Below are 26,563 nucleotides of genomic sequence, written 5' to 3' on the forward strand. Positions count from 1 at the left end.
TCTACTTTAGAAGGCAAAAGAAAATCTTTATCTAATGGCTTTATCTAATGTCTCTTGACATCTGTTCTACTTAAAACTATACTGCCTCCTGACGATTTCCAAATGGGCATCTGGTAATTAAGTAGTCTATCGTTTTAGGTTCTCGTAAATATACATAAATCAGATTCCTATTTTATTTGCCATCTCAAAACTTCAGTGTGCAAAAAGCCTAAAATTGATGATGTTTTTTTAAACAACAAAACCCATAAAAATTAAGGATGAGAATCTCAGAATGAGATTTCCTGAGTGATGTTCTACAAACATCATGATCTGAACTATGCTTTTTAGTAAATGCAATCCCTTTCCTTAAACAAAATACATACATTTCTCCGTTCACCAGAAATAAATCCATTGCAGAAATAGCTACTTTCTTTAATATTTGTATCAATATTGTGTATCTACTGTGGTCTGAGACAAATAACAGATTATAAAACTATAGCCAAGTTTTTACTATTGAAGAGTTTCTGTTGAAGAACATTCATGACCAACAAGTTGTTATTGAAGTTATTGCCATGGAATAATTAATTGAGGTGCTAAATACGTACTTATTTTTTTGGACTAAACTTGCTAGTAGAATCTTAGTTTTAAAAGACCTTTTAAAATTCAACCATAATCATCCTGTTTGCAACAGAATATGACTCATGCTACAAAAGAAGAAAATGTAGGAAGACGTGTTTGATTGCACCCTGTGTAGGTTTTCTGCTCATTTATTTACTGGTCTGCAATTGCAAAAATTCTTATTTAAGGGAAGGCAGAAAAAGAACTTTCCTCTTACTTCTTCTGATTTGAAAAACTCAAGTCGCCTCTTCAAACTTCAGGCAGACACACCAGATTACAGGTAGTCCTCAACTCCACAATTGACCCCAAAATTTCTGTTGCTGAGGCACTTGTTAAACGAATTCCCTATTTTGCTAAGTGATTGTTAAATGAATCACTGCAATTGTTAAGTTAGTATCCTGGTTGTTAAGTGAACCTGGCCTCCCCGCTGACTTCGCTTGTCAGGTCACAAAAGGAGATCACGTGACCCCCAGGACACTGCAAACATCATAAATCTGAGTCAGTTGCCAAGTGACTGAACTTTGATCACGTGACCACAGGGACGTTGCAACAGTCATAAGTGTGAAAAACAGTCATAAGCCCCTTTTTTTCAGTTCTGTTGCAACTTTGAACGGTCGCTAAATGAACTGTTATAAGTGGAGGACTACTTATATTAGCCTCTGTCCCTAAGTATTTGTATCACGCTGATACAAACTCCCAAGAGTTTGAAAGAAAGCGATTAATGTGTGAGTGGAGATGTTTTTGTGCGTCCGAACTGAATGTTTAGAAGGATTTTCAGGAAAATTTAAGAGACGGTGGAACTAAACTAAAAGTAAATTAGCTTGCAGTCCAGGAAACCGAAGAAGGGCCTTGTATAACAGAAGATAAGATGAGAAACAGAGTTTCTTCTAAATCCTGAGCTTGGCAAATACAGATATGACCCCTTTAAAATCACAAAGCTGTCCGTCCTTCGAAGTCTTCTGAAGAGCAAAGGCTAGGGTGTTGCCTGGTGTTTGGGATCCGTGACAAATAAGCAGAGACAGAAGGGGGCTCAGGGTAGGGAATGTAATCCTATGTGTGCTGCACAGCTCAGGGTGTTGTCCGCCTCTGTTTTTGAGAGATGTTCCCCGGATGCCTCACTGTTAGTCCTCTGCATCTGATGGCTAAGAGGGCATTGCAGCCAGAGAGAGAACTAACCCCCTTTTGAGACAAGCCATTGCTCAATTGCATATGCAATTTGCAAACAACGAGCAGCTTTTTAACGGAACGTCAGTAAATGTAAAACTTGATTTTGGCTGCCTCAAATGCCTATGGAAACGGCTGATACTTTTCAGCCAACTAGGTGATATTGTGAAAAGGATGGGAGGAGGGGAGCTGAACATACAGATGACATTTCTCCAACCTGAAACAGCCAGGCTTCTTGCTTCTTAGTCAATGCTTTTGAGTTCTTATCCCTAACTAGGTTTGGATAGTAGCTTTTAAGGAATGATAACGAAAGAGGAAACTTTACCTAACCCTAAAGGTTTTGTGAGCAGGTCAGATTTGCAGCATCTTCTCAACAACCAAAACATTTAAAATGTTTTGCATGGACTCTTCCTTCCTGATTTGAAGATCCGGTGTAACTTCGAACTGTTATTAAGTGACTGGATGGAACTACCTGTTTAAGTTTTAACTGGGGCAGATCCCAACTGTAGCACCTTCCAAATGTTTTTACTTCTCTGTGGAAGCTCAGTGGGTCAATCTGTATGCATGGAGAAGGATGTGTTATGGAGTCTCTTGTGATGGAATTTCTCAGGGATGAGAAAGACTTTTCAGCCAGATCTCCCAGAATTGGCGTTTTGGAGCAGGCTGACTCAAAGTTCAGTAGGATCTCAGCCACCCAGGGCTTTAAAGGTGATAATTGCCCCCTAAAATTGTAGCCTGAAGCCAACTGGCGGCTGACGTCGCTCCAAGGAATAAAGATACTACAGGGACAGACCTAGTTGTGCCGGTCAATCCCTGGGCTGCTGCATTGTATTTATTTATTCAATGTATATGCTACATGGTGAATCCGTTTATGCTTTTGGATGATCTTCAGGGACAGGTCCATGAGAAGCGAATTGCAGTAGATGTCTCAACCTGTTTGGAAGCAGCCAATACTGCAAGGGTCTAACTATTGGATTACTCAGAAACCGATGTTTTTGGAAGACATAAAAACATAATTGATCCTTCTCTCCTTTTCTGATGTAGTGACGGAAATCATTGGAAGAGACATGCCGCAGATCTCGGCGTCCCGTGGAGCAGGAGCCGCTGTCCTGCGGAAACCTGTGGAAACCCAGGAAGCCTTGCACTTTTCCTCTGAGTAACGTTATGTCCCTCTTTAGATCTACTGTGCTTCCGATTATGTGGCCTTGATGATCCCGGACACTGGATCCCCGCAGAGCTGTTCTAGGAGAGCGGGAAAGAGAGTGGTAACAGAAAACAGGTTGAGTTGTAGATTTTTAGGATGCTGTAAAAAAAAAAAGAAAAATTACTTTATAAAAAATGGACAACCAAGAAGTGACCCAAGATACCAATGAGCTTCGCTTGTCTCGTGCATTTAACATAATTCTTTTATATTAAGTGCTTCATTGTATGGAAAAAAACGTAGTTTTGCTCTCAATATGCACAGTTACTGAATGTGGGTAATTTTTTTAAAACACCATCTTTGTATGCTGCTTTTCTTTAGGAGAGATACTAAGATTGTAATAGAAATTTGTATACCTTTTAGACGGTCTTTTTGAAGAGCCTTTAAGCATATGTGGTTTAAAACAGTTTTTTTTTAAAAAAAGAATAATAATAATAATATAATATAATAATAATAATACTGTCTTTCAGAGGCACAGAAGTATCTCTCATCTGAAGCCAATGCCTTTGGAAGTCTTACGTATGAATAATGATTACCATTTTCTTTGGAGCTTTAGGAAGCAAAGCCAAATATAGATTTGTGTTCTCAAGACACTGAAAATTTTTTGGTAGGCTGCAAAGAGAGACCATTCCATCATGGAAAGATTGGGATAGAAACGACATTCCAAAACCTGACTTTTATACCTTCGTACCTTTGCTAGCACAGACCTGTTCTAAACAGAAGCACTTGTTCAAAACGATTTATATATGTGCTCATTTTTAACGAAGCCATTATACAATTTTGGGGGCAATGTCAAAAGGCTACGTTCCATATGGAGTCCTTTTGATCTGATATGTTCAAACTGTCAAACTGCTGTTCTTGAGATTCCTCAGGTAGAGAACTTCACACGGTCTATTCTTTCTTTTTCTGTTAGATGTGTCTGAAAATGTATGTTGGCATTTATATGGGCTTCTGAAAATCTCTTCTTCGTGGTTTAGCAATCCTAATGGTTTTTTTTATCCTCAAGAAATGAACTTGGTATAACAAAAGGAAAGTAGCTAGGCCCTCTTACTGTAAGAGAGATACTTCACAGTGATGACCAAGACAGCTCACACATCTCATTGTGAACATAGAGGGTGGAGCTGCCTGTGACCCACCTATGCATATTAGATTAATATTTCCACCAAGGTGTGATTTTTTTTTTGGGGGGGGGAGCTCTGTCTCTGATTTGAAACACAAGAGAACAAAACCCAACCATGGCAGATGAGAATTTCGATTAGATAAGAGTTCCTTCTTCTGTAAAATAGAAATCAAGGTGTTTCGAGTTTAGATAAGCAAATGGATCAAGAGGCTGCAAAATGAGAAATAATTAGAAGGCGTTTTTGAGAACCATAATAAGGGTTAAGATAGTTGGCCTACTGTTTTCTGTCATTGTTTAGCTAATTTTTATAGCTACCTAAGTCTTAACTGATAGGAACAAGATAGGTTTGGGAGCGTCATGCTACTGGCAACAGGCTGTTAGAGGGTGAAGTATCAGTCTTCATTCAAGCAGGCGTCTTGACTTTTTAGCAGTCTCCACTGTTTTTATGAAAAGAATATAGGCAACTCTAAAGCACAATTTAGTTATTAAGAGGGTTGCTTAACTGTAATTATCTGCAGTCTACATTTGCTGCTTAGTGGACAACTAACTCTGCTATCTCAGGATGAAGTAAAACAAAGGAGATTCAGATGTGTTTGCACAGTTGAGAAGACAGCTACCTAAAATAATTTAAAGCACTAAAATCATTTGTATTCAAGGGTTCCTGGAAGTGTTTATCTTGTGTTTTTTAATCACAGAGTTTTGACTCTTCAAAATACAAAGGCATTAGAGGAGAATATTTGTAGCTCGGGGTTGAACTGTGGAATCCTTGATGCTCCCCAAACTTGTTCATTTTGTAGCAGATGTTTCATTACCCAACTAGGTGACATCATCATGCACTGGTAATGTTACCTAGTTTGATAATGAAACGTCTGCTACAAAACAAACAAGCTCAGAGAGCACCGAGGATCCCACCAAGATGATGTCTGAAACGAATGGCTTTTTTTAAAAAAAAGTATCACCTTTTAAGATGGCAAGGAAGATGTCTTCATTCTAGTTGTTGTCTTCAGTGTTGGATCAAGTGGACATGTCATCTGGGTCAGGGGTCCCCAACCACCGGGCCCCGGACCGGTTCGGTCCATGGAACATTTCCTACCAGGCCGCCGGTTTGCTGGGCGCCGCCATCTTGTTTGACGAGAAAGCGCTTCCGGGTGAGCTTTTCCGGTTGGAAAGCGGCGTTTGGGTCCTGAAGGAATCCTCGCGCCTTAGTTTCATCGAAGGGGGGGGGCTTCAAACGAAACTAAGGTGCGAGGATTCTTTCAGCACCCAAGGCAAGGCGAGCCGAGCGACCGTCCCGAAGCCGTCCCGAAGCGAAGACCATCGACAAAGGTACAAAGGAGGAGTTGAAGGTGGCGGGAGAAGCGGGGACGGCTGGCTGGCCGGTCGCTCGGCTCGCCTTGCCTTGTCATGCGTGCTGATGCTGGTACCGGGCCGCGGATCATTTTGTGATGCCGGTACCGGGCCGTGGCACAAAAAAGGTTGGGGGCCACTGATCTGGGTGACTCCTAAATTGATGCAGCATCCTCTTCCTTTCCTGGCCCATCCCCCCACCATGGTGGATTTCTTTATCTTCATTTCAGAGATCCTATACAATCCAAAATGACAATCCCTCTGATTGCCCTACAGCTATCAAGATGGCCACGCGTGAACTTTCGAAACCAAACAATTGCCATCTCCAATGCCACTGTTTTTTTGGAAGTCAATCTGTCTCCTGTTCAACAAATGCAACTCGTTGTATGCAGCGTACAGTATGGCTAGTTACACATTGGAGTACTTCATTCCTTTTTCAGTAGTCCTTTTAATGCCTTCTCTATGCTATCACCAGGGTCTCTTTTACGGTTTTCAAACCTTAAAATGGGTCAGGTCTCCAAACGTTGGCCAGGTGAGGAAACAGACTTACAAGGAATTCTCCTTTATTGTTGGAGGGATAATGGTCTTGAAAGCCTGGCGGAGCTTCCACTCTTATACTCAAGAGAATCAAGATGGAATTATTTTGAGTTTCTTTCTCAACCCCTCTTCCTTCCCAAAGTTAAGTTGAAATTTACTTAACAATTCTTGCATTCCTTTGTTCAAGGCTATCTCCCTTCCCTCATACAGAGTAGGTCAGATGTGAAGTTTCACAGGTGTGAAGTTTCAAGAGTTTTCTTGCGCTCTGAGATGAGTGATGGTATCCCCTCTTCTCCCTTAAAGTTCTCCTGGCTAGTGTGAATTTGTATATTTGTACCTAAAAATGTGGGCACCCAAAGAGTCCCGAGTTACTATGCACTAAGTGAGCAATCCACCAAGCACTGCAGTGTGAGCACCTCTCCCCCAGTTGGCGAGATGAACCGCTTGTCAACACTGAAGGAGATGGAGAGTTTGCAGCAATGGGAGTAGTGGATTGTCTTCAACCTTCTGTTGCCTTGAAATACCCGATGCCTGTAGACGTAGAAATGCTTTCCTATTTAAAGCAAAACTATAGAAGTTGAGTACTATAATGGTGGGGTTTTTTGCCTTGTAAAAGCTTCAATACAAGGGTGTGTGTGTGTATGTATGTATGTATGTATATATATATATACACACACACACACTTTTGGCTTGTGTGATGTTTTAGGTAAGACTGTTAATCTTGTGTAATGTAATAGAGATAAAAGCACATGATCTCCGTTAGACTATGCAATTTACAATTTTCTGCCTGTGACTGGCATCTATGTTGCTGGCCTCTCCAAATTTACAATTGCTTTCTATGCTGGCACCCAGTTGTTTTTTAATGTTATAGAAAGCATTCAAATGGTAGCTTTCATAACAAAAGAGTGGAGGCTTTTGTAACCCAAAGGAGGTGATTGATATATATATATATCCCATTTTGAAAGTTGTTTTGGTTTAACCAAAGTTTGACCACAATTTGGCGCTCCTTCTAATAAATGCTTCATTAGAAAATGGAATTGCCATCCATTGTAAACCAAAGAATAAAAGAAAAAAACACAATTGCTTGGATGCAAACAAATCTTGGGGGGAAAAACTCTATTTTTGATACATAGAATGAATGTCATTCCTTGAGGTTTGAAGATTGTTCAAATTGAAATTTTCTATTTAACAGTTTGGGACAATAATGATTTAAGACTAAAAGTTACATTATAGATGTTTACAGAGCCTTGTATTGTAATTTCATGTACATTTGTGTATTAAACCTTTTGTAAGTTATGATTGCAGTGCTACATGCAGAAGTACAAAGGGAAAAAAGCATTATAGGCTCTTGAATCATAGTGTTGAAATAAAAAAGAAAATGCATATTAGTGTCTCCGTCTTTATTTGCCTGTACTCATTAGTTCCGAAGAATGAGGAGAGTAAAACCATTAGCTTTACAGTAGTCATACCATTATTGGCAGTCCTAAGATGATGCAAGAATTTGTCTTCCTTTAATATGTCTTCGTGATTGACTATAAGTGGACTGGACACCAGTCCATTGCTAAAAGTAGAAAAATAGGATTTGCTCCATAATTGTCTATTTTGCAAGAATCCATACATTTGCTCAAAATGTGTGTATTCTTCATTCAGAAGGTTGTAGGTTTCATCTCTGGCATGTTTTGTTTCAGAAAGATTGATATAATCAGGCATTATAAAATTCCTACTCTCAGAACAGATATGATGGGTAGTAATTTTTTTTTATAATCAGCTGAGTAGAAAAAACAGCGATTGGTGAGATCTTTGGACTGCTATGGTATTATCTTCCAAAACTGACATGAGGGGGCTTAAATTAACTTGTAGAGTTAAAACGTACTTGTAGCCTCACTATGGCCTCTAATATGATAGATTCTGTAGTTGAGTCTCTTTTAAGAGAATGTATTGGTTAATATAAGTATGTGACTACTACTTTGTTCATTGAGCTGTGGGGACCAGGTTAAATTAACAAATGTAGCTTTTTGGCATGCTTAAGATAATTTGCATAACTTCTTCATGAATCTTGTGTTCCTCTCTGTAATTCAAAGAAGATATACCGGCATGTCAACTTCTTATCTTTCTCGCCTTCTCTCTCTCCTACTACCTTCTCCTAGTGGTATCTTACGATTTATCACTTGTTTGAATCTTACGTTATGATTGTATCTCATGACTTATGATCTATGACTTACCACTTTGTGTGTACACTGAGAGCTTATGCACCAGAGACAAATTCCTTGTGTGTCCAATCACCCTTGGCCAATAAAGAATTATATGTGTTTTTTTGAAAGATAATGGATGAAAGGCACATAACAGCCCAATCCTGTGGATTTTGATTCTGGAATGTCCCATAGCAATTGATTAAATTTACTCCTAGGAATATAGATGGGGAACTTCAATCTTAATTTGTGATGGGTCGGAGTTGAATTGGAGCCTTACTATCCTGTGGCTTAATACCCGCTTTGAATGTTGGGTCTACCAAACATCACAACTTCTCCCATCCTCAACTTGCATGAAATAATTAAGGGCAGAAGTTACCAGGTTACGGAAATACTGGCTTATTCTTATTCTTGATTTGTGCACCATGTTTTGTTTTTTTTAAATATTAACAAGGGAGCGTAGTTTTAAAAAAGGGGTGAGATAGAGTTTTGAGTTGTTGTCCATCCTTTAATCCGGGGCTCTCCAAACTTGGCATGCTGGCTGGGGAATTCTGAGAATTGAACTCCACAACTCTTTCCACCTTCTGAAGAGAGCTGCACCCAAGTTTGATTCTGTTGGGGGTACAAATCAGGATTAGAGACCTGGTTTATCTAATATCTATGTACATACATTGAATAATCAAGAACCTTAAGCTGAGCTGAGCTCCACCAATGTGCTTTCCTTGGTTGCCCCACCTTGGGTTTTGCTCTTTCTGGTGGCCTCCCATTCCATTCCTAACCAGAGCTGACCCTGCTTAGCTTTTTTTGAGATGAACTAGGCGCTGCTGCTGGCTGTGACACTTTTAAAGATAGTCGTCTTAAAATAGAAAGGTTTTTTTTTAAAAAAAGATTTGCTTTAAAAAAAAGAAAAAGAACAGAAGCGAAGCGGCTTATTTTAGCAGCTGCAAGCAGCTGCGTTATTTAGGTCAGTGGCAACTGTCAGACATATCCCACCATTCTTACAAATTCCAGGGAATTCACTCCTTGCCTGTTACGGGATCCCACAACAGATTGTGGAGAGTTGTAGGATTCAGAGCAAACATGCCTGAAGGGATTGTGGAAGTGAGACGGCCAGCCAGAAGCTCTTACTTCTGCCTTTCTTCCCATTTGCAAGCAAAGAAATGACAGAAAAGTAGGAGCTTGCTTTCATAAGCAACTTTAAGCCTGGAGGACTTCAACTCCCAGAATTCCCCAGCTCGCTGGAAGCCCCCCAGGCTTAAAGTTGCCAAGGTTAGAGACCCCTGCTCTAGAGGGAGTATCCGGGACATTCATGTCGTCCTGCTCCTCAATTGTAGGATTTTAATCTCCTCCCATACGTTATTCATAGCTGTGGCTATGAGTCGTAGCAAAGGAGAGCACCATGCTAATTGTGGTTGCTCTCAGAACAGCTGTTCAGACTTGGGTCAGCCTGGGGAGGTAAGCTAGGCTGGCAGGTTGGGAAAATTTCTTGGAAGTCAACTTTTTCCACCTTGTGGTGGAGAAAGCTGTGTGAAAACCCAGGATTGAAGAGAGATTTCAAAGCAGGGCTGTCCAACCTTGGCAACTTTTTAAGATAGATGGGTGGACTTCCAATTCCCAGAATTCTGGGAGTTGAAACCCACACATCTTAAACGTTGCCAAGATGGGGAAAAAAACCACTCTTTTAAATCCATGGGAATTGAATAAATAATGATCCCAACAATAGCTTGCTTGCCTGCGTCAAGTCTGCAAAGAAGATTGGGTGAGTTGAACTGTAATTGCAAGTCCGTTGCTTCAGCCTGTGTACCGGAATCCTATAGATCTGTTCTAGTTAGGTTAGATCTGCCCAATGTTTTGGAGATCCAGTATGAAGGGGACATCTAGTGGTGGGATGTGGGCATTGCAGAGGTCTGCCTAGAGCTTCGGAAAATGTGATTTTGCATTAAGATTTGCCTAGCAAATAGATATATGCCCTTTTGTATAGAATGACAATAGCTAGTATTGCATCATGGCCCATGGTGGGAACTGGGCGTCTTCAGATTCTTGAGTTTTCAAATGGGCCAAGGCAGGACTCTGTTCAATAGAAGATATCAACAGCTAGCGGTCCACATTGTGTAGTACAGCTGATGCCAAGCAGAGGACTGAACATCTTAGAATGGGCAATTTCTCAAATAGAAAACATCTTCATTTTGCAATGAAGTGTGTGCACCTCTTCTATTTGATAAGATTAAAGCTGGCCCGAAGCCATCCATCCAACTTTCATGCCTAAGGCAGGACTAGAACTCACCGTCTCCTGGTGGTTGGCTCAAAGACACCCAGCTGGATTTCATGCCTAAGGCGGGACTAGAACTCACCGTCTCCTGGTGATTGGCCCAAAGTCACCCAGCTGGATTTCATGCCTAAGGAGGAACTAGAACTCACCATCTCCTGGTGATTGGCTCAAAGACACCCAGCCAGCTTTCATGCCTAAGGCGGGACTAGAACTCACCATCTCCTGGTGATTGGCCCAAAGTCACCCAGCCAGCTTTCATGCCTAAGGCGGGATTAGAACTCAGAGTCTCCTGGTGGTTGGCTCAAAGTCACCCAGCTAGCTTTCATGCCCAAGGCGGGACTAGAACTCACCAATTCTTGATTTCTAACCCGATGCCTTAACCGCCATACCCAATTGACTCTCCAAAGATTAGTTAGGCAATTGTATTGACCACCTATAGCACATGTGAAAAAGCTCTTTTGCTACATCAGACAGACTTTGTGCTGGAATTCAGTTGCCGATAACCAGTGCGGCACATACTGTACATGCTGTATGCTAATTAAATTACCAGTGCCACGCAACCCCCCCAAAATACATTCTTTATTTGCAATGTTGGTTTTAATTGCAAGAAGCTAAAGAGACAAGTCCATTTTCCTGCAAGCGTCTTTTATTTCTTATCATATAAAGAAGCATATATCAATTCAAGGCCGGGCACGTCTGATCCCCTTTTAAGTACTACTCAAGAGTTCTTTAACAAACAAACAAACAAATAAAATCCCTGCATTCACAGGTACCCAAGAGTCCAATTTGACTCAGTCTGGTTTCCTCCGTTGTTATTGCACATTTCGAAAGAATCCTGATCAAGGCACAGTTAAAAACCAAAATTATTTAGTGCTTGTACAACAGATGTTTCGGCACACACTACAAACATAAAACTATGTTCTTTGAACATGTATATACATATATTTAAAAAAAACATGCACTAATTAGACTTAAATTTCAACTTCTTTGATGTGTCATAATATACAGATGAATATTGTAAACAAATGGCATGCATGTGAACTAGAGCAAGAACAAAATACAGTATCTGAGCACTATGATGTTTAAATAAAACAACATATATAATTTACTAGTCCTCAGTGTTTACGTGCCGTCATTGTCCTACTAAGATTCTACTTTTGTTTTAGTTTACAGGTTGGCAGTTTGAAAATTAAGATATGGCTTTACTTACTTGGATTCTACCTCACAAAACAGAAATTAAAAACTGAAAAGCTTATTTGGTCATTTTATTTGGACACAACTTTTTTCTTTCTTTTTAAGGAAAGGGAACAGGAAAAACAATTCGATCTTGACACCTTTCAACCAAAAAGCTTATTCTGTCATTTTATTTGGACATTTTTTTTTCTTTTTAAGTAAGGAAAGGGAACAGGAAAATATAATGTTACTTGACACCTTTTTTGGGAAACAAACAAAAGATTCTTCTCTTTTTGATGAGATGGAATTCTCTTCTACTCCAAATTAGAGAAAGAGGTTTGGCAAGTCTGTATTTCAAACAAAACATTTTTCTCTCCAAACGGGGAATGCAAAGTGGTTTATATTTATATTTTAAAAATAAAATGAAACCAAAAAAAAACAAAAAACTAAAATCTACAGCATTTCAGTAGTTCAGCTGAGTAGTGTTTGTCTCAATAACATTTGAGCAATTAATCCTGCTTTTTTTCGGGAATAGGTGTCATTCCTTCTCCCTTGGCTGATCTGCTTTGGGAGGATGTGGCTTGGTCCTCCAGGAGGAGAAAAAGGCTGTTGGGCAGGGAAGACACGGCTGCTTTGAAGAGGAAAGAGGAGATTTGTTCTTGTTCCCCACACTCGGATCCACTGGAGGGGAGGGTGTCTAGATAAGGCAGAGGTCCACACAGTGGCCCCCCAAGAGGCTTCCATTTTGCTCAGCCACAGCTTTCTTGGCGGAGTCCAGGCTGGGAAAAGAAACCAGAGCTTCTCCGCTGGGCTGACCGCTGAAGTTGAAAAGCGGGAGGACGGAGTCTGCATGGAGCTGCAACAACGGAGGGAAGAGGATCAAAAGGATGGCCGGGCGCAGGTGGAGACAGAGTGGAGGGCTCGTCTCAGCTTCTCTTCCCTACTGGAGGCAGCCAAGAAGGTGACAAGACACTCCGTGGAGAGGCTTAACTGGGACAGATGTGAACTAAGGGCCTGTTAGACCTGGTGGAGCTGAAGTTACTGGGCAATAGGTAATCCCTTCTCTTGATTCCATGGATCTCCTGAGAAGAGCTGGGAAAACCCTCCTGTATCTCACGCCTGAGCTTCTCGAGTTCACCTGCCAGATGTTTACGCCAGAGCAGGCACGGGCAATTAAGTTTCCCAACTTGGCCACATGAGAAAATGGGACTGTTACGGACGGCCAAACCAATAGGGCTGTGAAGGTGCATAGGCACGCAAGCACACCCATACGTAAATTGGGGGGAAAAGTTGCCTACAAAGTAAAAGCAATTCACTTCTGGTGTGTGTATCTATCTATCTATATCTATATCTATATCTATATCTATATCTATATCTATATCTATATCTATATCTATATCTATATCTATCTATCTATCTATCTATCTATCTATCTATCTATCTATCTATCTATCTATCTATCATCTATCTATCTATCTATCTATCTATCTATCTATCTATGGTATTCAGCTTTGTTCGGGTATTTTCCACGTCATTATAGTTGTGCTTTTAAAGTTGTAGCAACGTTTCGGCAGAATCTCATCTGCCATCATCAGGCTTCTGTATTGTGTTCATCTGTGTTCTGTATTCTATATCAGACGAACACAATACAGAAGCCTGATGATGGCAGATGAGATTCTGCCAAACGTTGCTACAACTTTAAAAGCACAACTATAATGACGTGGAAAATACCCAACAAAGCTGAATACCATATACATATATACATACATACATATATACATACATACATACATACATACATACATACATACATACATATATACATATATACATATACATACACACACACACACACACACACACACACACACACTGACTAAACCACTCAGAGAGGGCTGTAAAGCACCCTTGAAGCGGTTTATAAGTCTAAAGGGCTAATGCTATTTCCATTCATTTCCAATTGACCTCAGGTCGGCCAGACAGGGAATGCCAAAGGGCCGGATGTGGGCTGGGGGCCATAAAAACACCCAGGTCTGCTCCAGAATATTGTTGGAAATTAAAATTGGAAGCTGAGAGGACCATGGTGCATAAGTCACAGAGCCCTCTCTGAAAACCGACCCCATGGGAAACCATGCACAGGTAGACTGCACCCAACTGCCTTGAATAAGCCACAGGTTGGTCTGTCCACTATAAGCCTTGGTAACTCCTACAGCCCCTTTCAGATCATAATTTCATTTATCGATAGAGAAGGATATTTGTAGCTCAGGCTTGAAATGAGGGGCTCCTTGGTGCTCTCTGAACTTGGTTCTTTTCTTGCAGGTGTTTCATGACCGCATCAGCTCACTAGTATTGATGATGTTACCTAGTTGGGTCACGAAACGTCTGCAAGAAAACAACTAAGCTCAGAGAGGAGTTCTCAATTTCATTTATATCCTGCCTTTCTATCCTGATCTTTAATTTCTAGAATTGCTTACCTGTGGGATCCAAGTTGGTAATCTTTAGTCGCGTACTTTTAAGTCACCCTCACCCCCCAAAATAGCAAACATTGAAAAGGGCATAGAAGAGAACAAGCAGTAATGAACATTGACTTAAGAAGGAACAAAGCTGATTTCACATAGTCCACCCCACCGCAAAAAGAATTGTTAGACCAAAACAGTTTGCATTATTATACTCTCAGCAGATCCAAGATAACCTCTGCCATTTAAACCAACAATTTGGGGAAAATACAGGCAGTCCTCGATGTACGACCATTCATTTACTGACTGTTTGACGTAACAAAAGGCACGGGGAAAAAGTGAGTTACGACCAGTCCTTGCACTTACGACCACTGCAGCATCTCCACAATCAGATGATCAAAATCCAGGCGTTTCTCAACCATCCTGTGTTTACAAGGGTTGGAGCATCCAGAGGCAGTTGTGCGATGGTCATTTGCAACCTTCCCAGCTGGCTTCCGACAAGCAAAATCCAAAGGGAGGAAGTTGGATTTGCTTAGCGATGATGTGATTCACTTACAAGCATGGTGGGAAAAAAAGGACGTAAAATTGGGTGTAACTCACTTAACACCAGAAATTCTGGTCCCAATTGAGGTCGTAAATTGAGGATTATCTGTAATGCAATGGGTTGTGGTTTTCTTTGCAAGGAAATAGCTCATTTTGCAGGACTTCTATTCAACAGTCTCTGTCAGGCATAATCATTTAGCAAAACACAAAGGCAGAAAGGCCCTTCTAGATTTCAGTGGCAATCTCCCCAGAACTGAAATCAGCATCTTTGGGAGGATCATATGAGACAATGGCTCCAGTCCTGGATGTCCTATATTTAATCTGCCTAAGAAATAAACCCAAATCCTGAGTTTGTGCAATACACTGAACCAAAAGCTAACCCCAAAACCTGGGTTCAAAACCTGGGTATATGTGCTAAACTATGTTCCTGTATGGTGAAGATGGCTTGTCCACCACATTAGCAAGCAAGCTGAGTTTGAAGTTATTTAAAGAAAGTACAACTTGAATCCATACTTACTCTGCGTGTTCCAAGATCAATTTGACAAGCTAGAGCAGTATTTTTCAACCTTAGTAACTTTAAGATGTATGGAATTCTGGGAATTGAAGTCCATGCCTCTTAAAGTTGCCAAGTTGAGAAACAGTGAGCTAGACAATAGGGAAAACAAAGCACGGTAAGTTCATGTATTATAGAAATGCTCGGATATCTTAAATGTAGCTTGGCATGTTTCAAATAGTCCACAAGGATATAATGCATGCAAGCATGGCCTTCTCCAAGCCAAGAAGGAGTCATCTGCTAGGTTGGACATTGCTCTTGGAGCTAACACTGGAGGAAAAGGGAACAACAAAAACAATCTCTCTCTATGGTAGCTGCTTTGGCAGTGGGGAGGGAATTGGATGCATGTCCACACATGTTCAGCGTTGAGTCCGCCATGAGCTCCTGTTGCCCTGTGTCTGATGGGCAGAGATCTACCAGTAGTAGAAATTTAACAGTTATCAAATAACCGGTGTGAAGATGTCAGTTTTCTACAAAAACACCCCAGCATGTTTGAGGCAGCAGACTCCCAAATGTTTGATTGGCTCATTCTTTTGAAGAAGCTGAGGGCTATGAACACTTCTACCATCATCTGCTTGACCAGTTAGCAGCCAGACTACACAAAGCAGATCTGAAACCTAGGCAAATAAATCCCCAACTCTTAACTAGTCACACCGTACCCTTCCTAAACTGGTACCCTGCAGGTGGTGGCTGGGCCTTAAGCATTCTCAAGACCTCTTGGGGTCTCCCAAGTGGGCTGTGAGAAATGGAAGAACCACCAGGACACCAATTAAATGACGCTTCCTCTTCCTTCCGTCCCCAGTATTTTGCTTTTCCTGCTCCACATCTGACCACAGGACCAATGGAGAGTGGCCCACACAGCTGTTGATGGCTGCAGGAAGGAACCCTTGCTTCCCCAAAACAGCAACAACCCCAATGAATGAGAGAATGCCACACAAACTTCAAAAGCCCCAAACCTCCCAACGTTCTCCTCAATGTTCATCCAGAAGCACAAGCAAATTGAGGCGTTCAACATCACCATTGAGTTAGTGAAGTCATGCGACGTGCCCAAGCAAGGAAGTGTTAAGCAAGCAAAATCCCATCATGAGCTAGGAAGGGAGGATGAAACGTGATTGGCTGGTTTGGGGAATTTTTTTTTGGTTTGAAAGAAAGGGAAAAGGGAACAAAAATCATCTCCCCCGCAGAATCATTTCCATTCACCACCAAAGAGCTCCGCTTCAGCCAATCCAAGCTTACCTTCTCTGGCGGTTACCAACACTTACAAGCAAACCCAGTCTTTCGGTGCTTGTAACACGCCCCTTGCTTGGTCGTTGAGCTGAATGAGGCCATTGTAGTCATCAGGAGCATACTACAGTACAAGTGTGATACAGAAGGTCAGCAAGAGAAGGAGCAGGTGGCAAGCCACCATTTCCCCCCATCAGCACTTGCCATTTTTCTTTATGGGGAGTGTGGGGGGGGGGTGTTACAGTTTCCATCAACAAAGAAAGTGAGGGAGGCCTGCCTCAGAGCTCAGCCCAACAGGTGATGGGTTGCAAACCTGTTGGAATCAGCTTCCAAATTTCCAAATTGGCCACTGAAGCCAGCAAGTATTAAAGCTTGGCCATGGCTTAGACATGACTTTGGGGGGGGGATCTGCAAAAAAAAGTTCATTTGTTAACAGGTACATCTTCATAGCAGCAAGTTGGTTTCATCTTGGTTGGTTGATGTGCCAGGCTTAGCCAGCATGTAAGAAAAGCTGTGGGAAAAAGCAACTAGAAGTATGAAGAGCAAAGGAGATGGGAAAACCAATAGAAAGCACCACATGGCCATCACGTCCAGATCGTCCGCAGGTTTCTCCCACACTGGCTGAATGGTGAAATTCAGAACTCAGGGAGACTTAGACAACAACCGGAAGCAATGGAAACCAGCTACAAGAAGCTTCCTATAAGCAGGTTCTTCACAAGAAGATTGGAAATGATTGCCTTGGCTTTAAAACACAATGCAGGATCAGTGTTGCCCAAACTTCTAGCAAATGTATGTTTCAGAAAAGGTGGAGAGATCCGAAACTACAGCTGGATTATAAATTGAAAAGAACAAGCCAGGGCCAAAAATGCTTTCAGAGAAGGAAATCAGGAGAACTCATTCACCGAGAAACCATGATTTCCTACTGCATCGCCCGTGTTATGTCAATGAACACAAGAATTCCAATCTTAGATTCATTTGGGGCTCATCTAATCTAAGGTTCTGTTTCCATAATGGTCTGATAAATACATCAAAGCCATAAGCCAGCATGAAGTGAAGCGTATCTTCTCGTACATTTTTCCAGTCTCTGGAAACAAAATATCTAGGCAATAAAGTTGAGGACTTCCTGGTGGTCTTATTTCAGCATGGTTTGGAAGAGGAGGAAAGGAAGATGAGAGAGAGAGTGAAAGAAATATTGCCTTTACCTATACTGAGTAGAAAAGGAAAAACAGCAGGAACATCTCTTAAATAAAGGAGAGAGAAAGGAAGGACTACCAAGATTTGCCTTCTAATTAGGGATAAAAGGAAGAAGACAGGTGAAAATACCTTAGAACGAACATGGTCTCCCCACCCATTTTCAAGAAAAGGGAGATATGCACACAGACATGTCAGTCCCTTGGTCCCAGCCTAGCAGCTTCCTCAACACAAACCGTAGGACAGTAGATGCCAGTGCGTGAGGCAGATGACTTGAGATCACTTCACCACCCACAAAGTTGCTTTTGGTGACACCATTCTTGCTTGGTGTGTTGCCTTTTTGATGCCCACCCAGATAATGAGATACAACAACAAGAGAGCAGAAGACCGTAAGTCCTTGTTGGAGAATGTTTCCTGGGCTGGTTGCTTCCCAAGTAGCTCTGCAGCAAGCAAGACTCTAAGTCAGGGGTCTTCAAACTTGACAGCTTTAAGACTTGTGGACTTCAACTCCTTGAATTTCTCCTCCAGTCATCTTAGCTCAGGAATTCTGGGAGTTGAAGTCCACAAGTCTTAAATTGCCAAGTTTGAAGACCCTTGACCTACGGACTGAAATGATCCTGTCTCTATTGGCTTTGTATAAGGTTGGGAAGATGTGGCTGTTTCTCTAGGCTAGGGGTCCTCAAACTTGATAGCTTTAAGACTTGTGGACTTCAGCTCCCTGAATTTCTCCTCCAGTCATCTTAGCTCAGGAATTCTGGGAGTTGAAGTCCACAAGTCTTAAATTGCCAAGTTTGAAGACCCTTGACCTACAGACTGAAATGATCCTGTCTCTATTGGCTTTTTATAAGGTTGGGAAGATGTGGCTGTTTCTCTAGGCTAGGGATCTTCAAACTTGATAGCTTTAAGACTTGTGGACTTCAGCTCCCTGAATTTCTCCTCCAGTCATGTTAGCTCAGGAATTCTGGGAGTTGAAGTCCACAAGTCTTAAACTTGCCAAGTTTGAAGACCCTTGCTCTAAATCCACAGGGGAGGGCCATCATCATCATAATCATCATCATCAGCAGCCATGTCCCTGGCTCTTCCCCTCCCTCAGTTGAACCCCCCAACCAAAACTCCTGTTTCTTCTCCTTCTCCACTCACTCAGCAATATCGGCAACCAACGGCTTAAGTTCAAAAGCAATCCAAGATGTAGAAGGGCTTCCCTACCCCTTAAATTGTACAGATAAATGAGATGCTAACAGACACAGACTAGTTGGCCAATTTATATTTCTCAACCAGGTCTGCTGTTGTCCTTCAGTCACTACATGGAATAACAGAGTTGGAAGGGACCTTGGGGGTCATCCAGTTCAACCCCCTGCTTGAGCAGGAGAGTCTATTCCAAATATTAGCCTCTGCCTAGGATCGAACTCACAGCCTCTTGATTGTGAGGTGAGAGCTTCACCTCTAGGCCACCACACTGGATTAAGATCAAGGACAAGAACCCAGAACAGAAGGACTGAAACACAAAGGAAAGGAGGACTCAGGGAAAGTGTACCGAAAGAGGTTGCAGCTATTTTCCTCCTCCAGCATCTGCTTCAACTTTTCTGCCATTGCTCCTGTCTGCCATCGTCATCTCTACATACCAATATAGGAGCTGATGCAAAATCCCCCTGGAAGCTTCCATACTGAAGCATTCTAGCTATGGGGCTGAATCGGAGGGACTGGATTAAAGACACTCGTCGTGCCCGAGGGAGGAACTTGGTCCCTAGTGACAGTCCAACCCCTTCACCATGATACCCCACTGGCTCTCAACAGCCTCCATTTCCATGAGTAGCCATCAGCCACAAGGTTATGAGAGGGACAATGTCGCCTATTGGTCAAAGCAACTGTCTTTTTATGGCATCTAAGGCTCATTCTCGCCTTGGGTTTTTTTCACGCAGGGAAAACCCACCCCAAGGCAAGGTTGTTGCAACCTCAACGTCTGGAATACTCAATGTCTGAAATCTCAATGTCTGGAATACTCTACCTGACTCTGTGGTTTCTTCCCCAAACCCCAAAAACTTTAACCTTAGACTGTCTACTATTGACCTCACCCCTTTCCTAAGAGGTCTGTAGGGGGCGTGCATAAGCGCACCTACGTGCCTACCGTCCCTGTCCTATTGTTTATTTTTCTTATATGTATCCATTTCATGCATTCATAACTATGTTTATACTTATACCTATTATCTTGTAAGCGATTGACAAATCAAATAAATCAAATAAATAAAAAATTTGGTACAGGCAGCGCAATGTTTGAAGGCCCCTTGAAACACAATATGAGCCCTCCCCTGTGCCACGAGCAAAGATGCCTCACCAGTTAATACAAGAACATGCCACGAGAGGGCGCCTTCAAGCAGGGCGTAAATAACTTTCAAGAGGAAAGGCTGGGGACGGGCGGGGGGGACTGTGACTTTCCCTGTTAGCTTCCGGAGGTGCTAAGACTGCAATTCCCATAATTCCTGAGGGAAGAACCAGAGTTGAAAGGTTGCCCAGAGGAGAAAGCAATCTCAAAAAAACAAAACCTGTGTACTTTTGTCCTTGTTCACAGGAGGAGAGGCTAATCAGAAATCAAGATCCATTTCACAAAGTAATGCAAGGAGTTAATCTCCCCTTTCTATGTGTGGCTGTTGTATTTCACACACACACACACACAGAGAGAGAGAGAGAGAGAGAGAGAGAGAGAGAGAGAGAGAGAGAGTGCAAGAAGTAGAGTCAGTCTCAACATAGACCATTCTGTAACCAAAATGGGGATTATGGAAAGCTTAGGAAAGAATCCCAAGCTTTGTAAAAACAAACAAACATTACTTTAAAAAACATTTAACTCATTTTAATATTTAACCTATAGAGTCCAATAAAGATTGGGCACATTTAACAGCTATGAGGTGTGTGTGTGTGTGTGTGTGTGTGTGTGTGTGTGTGTGTAACACAGAAAAGGAAATAGGTCTAGAAAGAAAGTAACAACAGGAAAGTGAAATATCCCCCATTACTTTCTCTGTTGCTCCAACAAATGAAGAGAATATTCGTAGCTCAGGGTTGAACTGTGGTATCCTTGGGGCTCTCTGAGCTTGGTGGTTTTCTTGCAGATGTTTCATGACCCAACTAGGTAATATCATCAGTGCCAGAAGGGAGTGGGGTTTGCTCTCTATTTGGTAGGAATGGCCACTTGTGGAGGGGGGTTTGTCCTGGGAAGTCAGGGGATTGGGAGTCAATTGTGATTGTCCCCCAATCCTCTGGCTTCACTGGTACACTCGCTCTCCCTAAATGGAGAAGAAAACCTAAACCAGGATAAGATGCCAGAAGAATTAGTTAAAAGTGTGAGGACAGGAATGCATATTGTGCCCCAAGGGGGAAAAAGTGACCTACGGAGGATCAAAACTCATAGTATCAAAGGTCATTTTGAAGATTAAAAAGACCCAGCACCTTAAAAAATGGAAACCAGTGATTTTAAGAAGAAAAAGTCACTTTCTTTGCCGTTATGCAACTTCATTAGAGAGTGAAATCTTATTCTACCAGATCCCGTTGAGACCGACTTGGCATTAAGTGGATGAAATCTCCATGGCAATTGACATGATGGAAATGGGCAAAAGGCATCATTTGGGACAGATGGTCATTGCAAATGGGGTGTCAAAGGATGCCCAAGCCCCAATTTCAGTCATCAGGGCGATGACATCATTGCACCAAAGGGACACAGTCTCTAATTCAACAGACATTCTTCAATGTTGGACGCTTGTCTCCCCATAATGATTTCACTAAAACAAAAGGTTTTGTGGTCCTGTTAACTTGGCTGTGCAGATAGTCCTCGACTTATGGCCTCGATTTCTGTCGCTGAGCAAGACAGTGAAGTGAATTTTGCCCCAGTTTATGACCTTCCTCGCCACAGTTGTTAAGTGAATCTGGCTTCCCCATTTGACTCTGCTCATCAGAAGGTCATAAAAGCTGGATCACATGATTCCCCCCCCCAAGCTACAGCAACCATCATAAATATGAGTCAAGGGTCTGGGTTTTGATCATGTGACCATGAAGATGCTGCAACATCTCATTAGTGGGGGAAAAAATGGTCCTAAGCCACTTTTTTCAGTGCTGTTTTAACTTTAAACAGTCATTACACAAATGGTTATAAGTCAAGGATTACCTGTACGTTTAAACACCCCTCTGCCTTGAATATTTAACATTAGACCTTCATTTCCCAATGTTGGAAGGTCTCAGAAGGCTGCGGCTCCCTCTGGCGTTGAAAAGCTGCTCTCCAGAACAAGACTTGGGACATGCCCAGGGGTGGGATTCTACCAGTTCGCACCTATTTGCTAGAACCGGTTGTTAACATTCTAAACAGTTCGGAGAACCGGTTGTTAGAAGAAATGACTGGCCTAATCCTGTAAGGAAGGCAGGAAGGAAACATTCTGGTGTTGCTTACAGAAACTGCCTCTCCGATAATCCTTATTACATTCTTGGCAGGACTAGACTTCCTGTCTCAGGAACCTCTCTGGAGTTTTTTTTTTCCCTTCCTTTGCTGGTACTTTGCTTGTGTGGAGCGACCATTCAAAGTTACAATGGCACTGAAAAAAGTGACATGATCATTTTTCACACTCACGACTGTTGCAGCATCCCCACAGTCATGAGAGGCCAGGCGAGGAGATCCGTGCCTCGATGTGAGTGATGTTGAATTGGCCACGCCCAGCCAGTAACATGACCACCAAGCCACGCCCACCAACTAAGCCACACCCACAGAACCGGTTGTTAAAAACTGTGAATCTCACCCCTGGACATGCCCACCGTGACGAGATTGTCTTATCAGGAGAAGGTGAAGTCACTCACCTGGTACCCTTGGAAAAAGCTGAGGATTTCCTTCATTCCGGCATTGTAGGGCAATCCTTGCATCCGGACAAGAGCGCCTGCTTGAGGGACCATAGGAGTGTGGGAAGCTGAGGCGGCTGCCACAGCAGCTTGAGGAGCCGTGATGTAGCCAACTGTGGTTGGAGACACTGGAGGGCTGAAAGAAGAGGAACAGAACATGGCGGTTGAAGGGCTGTTGTTTCCCAGATGTTACCGCATTACTTGGATCAGAAGACTCTCTTCAACAATGTCTTTCAACCTTGGTGGCACCTTTTAAGATGTGTGGATTTCAACTCCCAGAATTCCCCAGCCAGCACTGGTTGGGGAATTCGGGGAGTTAAAATGCACACATCTTAAAGTTACCAAGATTGATAAAACCTCTTATAAAAACATGGGAATTGAATAAATGATTCCAATAGCTACTTGCTTGCAAAGAAGGTTAATTAGATTAGATTAAGATTTACAGAGTTGGAAGGGACCTTCTAGGTCATATATTCTAGTCCAACCCGCTGCCTAAGCAGGAGATCCTACACCATTTCTGACAAGTCTCTTTTGTCCAGTCTCTTCTTGAAAGACTTCAGTGATGAAGCTTCCACAACTTCCGAAGGCAACTTCTGTTCCATTGATTGATTGTTTCTCACTGTCAGGAAATGTCTCCTTCTTTCTAGGTTGAATCAATTGTTCCTTGTCTGGCCTTCAGGTGCTTTGGAAAATAGCTTGAGCTCCTTTTCTCTGTGGCAGCCCCTCAAATACTGCAAGACTGCTCTCCTTTCTCCCCTGGTCCTTCTCTTCACTAGACTAGACATGCCCAGTTCCTGCAACAGTTCATCAAATGTTTAAGCCTCCAGTCCCCTCATCATCCTGGTTGCTCTTCTCCGCACTCTTTCTAGAGTCTCAACATCTTTTTTATAGTGTCATGACCAAAACTGGATGCAATACTCTAAGTGTGGTCTTACTAAGGCTTTCTAGACTGGTATTATACCTCCCTTGATCTTGATTGGGTGAGTTGAATAGCAGAAGTCATTGCAAATCCATTATCCCAACTTGAGCACCAATCTACTCCTCTAAAGCTGCTCCAGTTAGATTAGATCAGCCCAGTACTTCCAGTAATACTAGATAACATGTTTTGGGACCTGAAGTCCACACATCTTAAAGTTGCCACCAAAGAGTGAAAAACACTGCTGGGCAGAGATCCTCTTTGGAGCCTCAGACAATTTGCAAATACATGGGTATTTGTTCATACCCATGTATTACTACTATCTTCCAGTGAAACATATATGTCCAACATAGATGCTACCTGATGGGCAGACTTCAACTCCCAGAATTCTCAGCAAACTCTCTAGTGGCCTAGAATTCCGGGTGTCCAAAATCCACAAGCCCGGTGCAATTTGGCAACTTCCTACTCCGTCCACAAACCCTTTTGTGACTAATTGATTCTGCTGTGGTGCTCACAAGCAGGCAACACTATGATGTTTACAAAGTTTGGGAATTGCAGTCAACATAATCTGAGGGCATCGGGCTGGGGTTAGTTGGGCTCACCTTTGCAAGAATGGCCTCACACACATTTCTAGTTCTAGCATTTGCTACTAAAACAGACCTTGGATATTATTTTCTTTGACACGTCGGTCAACCAATTTTACTAAATTTTGTACCTCTGCTTGTTTTGTTTTTTAAAAAAATCTTTTTGTGATACTGAAAGCACTAGTTCCCTTCTTAACCTTGCAATAAACCCTGTCAGCTCACTTTCTGCCCTTTGAAGGACAAAACAGGAATGCACAAAAATAAATTATGTCCCGGGGCTATGTAGCAGCTAGAATTTGAAGGTGAAAAAGAGAATGCAAGGACAAACGTGTAGCAGTGGCTTGCAAACTCCGTAAATTTAATGCAACTTCTCCTCCACCGTGCACCAGGTCATGGAATCCTGGGGGAAAAAACCAGCTGAATAACCCTTCTCTGTCCCAACAGACTTGGTGGTGGAAGAAAAGTTTGGGAAGGCCTAGAATTGGGCCAAGGTAACTGTTGAGGACACATAAGTATTCTTCAACAAATATGGGGCTGGAATTTTGTCCAGCTCCAGATCTTCAGACAATCTTTATTAGCTTTTGCATTTATTTACAAGTTTGTTACCTGCCCCAGTCCAAAGATAAAAGCAAGCAAGAGGATTCAAACTCCTGCACATGGGCCATGTTGGCTGCCATACAGAGGATCGGGGCTTCAATATTGCGTAGAAAACGAAAACTGGCCAAAATGGCCAAACATTAGCTGAATTTCAAGCAGAGAACAAGGGCTCCATTACTGGAAGCTTTGAAGAAGATGCTAGATAACTACTTGTCAGAAATCATATAGGGTCTCCTGCTTGAGCAGGGGGCTTGACTAGAAGACCTCCAAGGTCCCTTCCAACTCTGTTATTCTGTTAATAATCCATGATACTGAAGACCCGGCTTCAAATTGATGTGGCATTTTGTCTTTAATTGAGGCCCTTACGTTCTTCAGAGGTAGAACTTCATCCCACCTGGACCTTGAATCAACAGTATCAGTTCTCTTCATTCCTTGAGATCTTAAATGTTAAGCATCTTACAAATGCATTTCAAGAACTGCAAGGACTAGAAACTTAAAAAAACCCAATGGCACTTGAAACTTGAAATGAGTTGCAAAGCTTTGGTCCCAAAACGTAGCAGAAAAGTAATGCGCCAACATTCAATAGTACCTGGGATAGTAAGCGGTGTAATTCATGTAAAGTTGAGCTGCCTGAGTGGGGTAGTAAGTGACAGCTGGAGTGACAGCTGCTGCAGCCGCTGCAGCTGCGGCTGCAGCTTGTTGAGTCCTGGTTGGAGGCAAGAGGGCTTGTGATGGGTATATTGCAGCTTCTGCTGGGATGACCGCGGTGGCTGCTGTCTGAAAAGCAGCGTAGGCGGGAGGAGAAAGGCCTGAAGTGGGAAGACAAAGCAAACCAGGGAGCAAGTCAGCCACAGAGATTCTGCTGGGCAGCTGCTGTTGACTTTGGGAAAAAAAAATAGATGAGCAAGGGGTTTGGGGACGCCTATCAGCTAGAAGGGAAAAGCAACAGTTCCCACAAAGCGCCTTGGTCTGCTTAGTGTATTCCGAGTCATCGTTTTAAGGCTTTCCAAGGTTTCGCTTCTGGGCTCAAACGTGTCTCGCTGGAATGGCAAGGCAAGCATCCGAAGGCCCTAACTGTACCAATTTCAAAAAAGAGGATTATAATCTCTTCTGTATCAGAAAGCAGCAACGATCTGTCTTCCTGCAGTGTTACTCTGAGCTTTAAGCTGACCCTAAAACAAGATGTAGACTGGCAGAATTTCTTCCTTTCCTTCCTTTCCCTTCTCTTTCCTTCCTTTCCCTTCTCTTTCCTTCCTTTCCTCCTTTCCTTTCCTTTCCTCCTTCCCCTTCCCTTCCTTCCCTTCCTTTCCCTTTCCCTTTCCTTCCTTTCCTCCTTTCCGTTCTCTTTCCTTCCTTTCCCTTTCCTTTCCTTTCCTTTCCCTTCTCTTTCCTTCCTTTCCTCCTTTCCTTTCCTTTCCTCCTTCCCTTCCTTCCCTTCCTTTCCCTTTCCCTTTCCTTCCTTTCCTCCTTTCCCTTCTCTTCCCTTCCTTTCCCTTTCCTTTCCCTTTCCTTTCCCTTCTCTTTCCTTCCTTTCCTTTCCTTTCCTCCTTCCTTTCCTTTCCTTTCCTCCTTCCCTTCCTTCCCCTTCCTTTCCCTTTCCTCCCTTTCCTCCTTTCCTTTCCTTTTTCCTTCCCTCCCCTCTCCTCTCCCTTTTTTTCCTTTTCTTTTCTTTCCTTTCCCTCCATCAAAAGAGCCAAGTCACAAATTGTCATTCAACACAACCAGAGATACTGTTTACAACAGGCTCTGTAAACCCAACGGATTTCATCATTCCTTCTTGGTTTTTGTTAGAACTCCTGTCCCCCTAGAGACTCTCTGTCTTCAATAACAACAGGCAGCCTCTGTAGATTAAGTCTTCCCTGGGTTAAAATAACATTAATCTCAGGGCAGGACAAAGCAGAAAGGCTTCCAAAGGCAGCTACTGAAATTCGGCAAAAGGTGACATTTATTTATAGTGGATTTAAAGCCAATTAGATCCTGATCAGTTTATTAGCACTAGGAAAACTGCAGCCCAGAATGCCTCTTGGTTCTTA

At 42.4% G+C, this 26,563-nt stretch overlaps 2 protein-coding genes across 5 annotated transcripts in view; one reads left to right on the forward strand and one right to left on the reverse strand.

Annotated features, from left to right (window-relative positions):
- NFATC3 (nuclear factor of activated T cells 3) overlaps nt 1-3,375 on the forward strand; it is a 48,317-nt gene extending 44,942 nt beyond the window's left edge. For 2 of the 3 annotated variants that reach the window (XR_015750650.1, XM_087971652.1), the window contains one exon: nt 2,806-3,085. Coding sequence is in view for 2 of the 3 variants with exons in the window: in XM_087971652.1 (XP_087827778.1) it covers nt 2,806-2,921 (116 nt within the window). In the remaining variant the exon portion in view is untranslated. Of the gene's footprint in view, nt 1-2,805 lie in introns of all 3 variants that reach the window. The other variant, XM_087971651.1, reaches the window with a different exon arrangement.
- Nucleotides 3,376-11,052: 7,677 nt separating this feature from the next.
- Nucleotides 11,053-26,563, reverse strand: part of ESRP2 (epithelial splicing regulatory protein 2) — a 68,086-nt gene continuing 52,575 nt past the window's right edge. Inside the window, exons 14-17 of one of the 2 annotated variants that reach the window (XM_087971654.1) lie at nt 25,120-25,339; nt 22,395-22,569; nt 16,386-16,497; nt 11,053-12,453 (exon numbers count right to left, since the gene is read on the reverse strand). In XM_087971654.1, coding sequence (XP_087827780.1) covers nt 16,408-16,497; nt 22,395-22,569; nt 25,120-25,339 — 485 coding nt within the window. In that variant the 3' untranslated portion in view covers nt 11,053-12,453; nt 16,386-16,407. The remainder of the gene's footprint in view (nt 12,454-16,385; nt 16,498-22,394; nt 22,570-25,119; nt 25,340-26,563) is intronic. The other variant, XM_087971653.1, reaches the window with a different exon arrangement.

The sequence above is a fragment of the Notechis scutatus genome, chromosome 9 (genome assembly GCF_049901735.1).
Source record: "Notechis scutatus isolate UNSWTSFEM ecotype Mainland chromosome 9, rNotScu1.2, whole genome shotgun sequence".
Taxonomy (NCBI): domain Eukaryota; kingdom Metazoa; phylum Chordata; class Lepidosauria; order Squamata; family Elapidae; genus Notechis; species Notechis scutatus.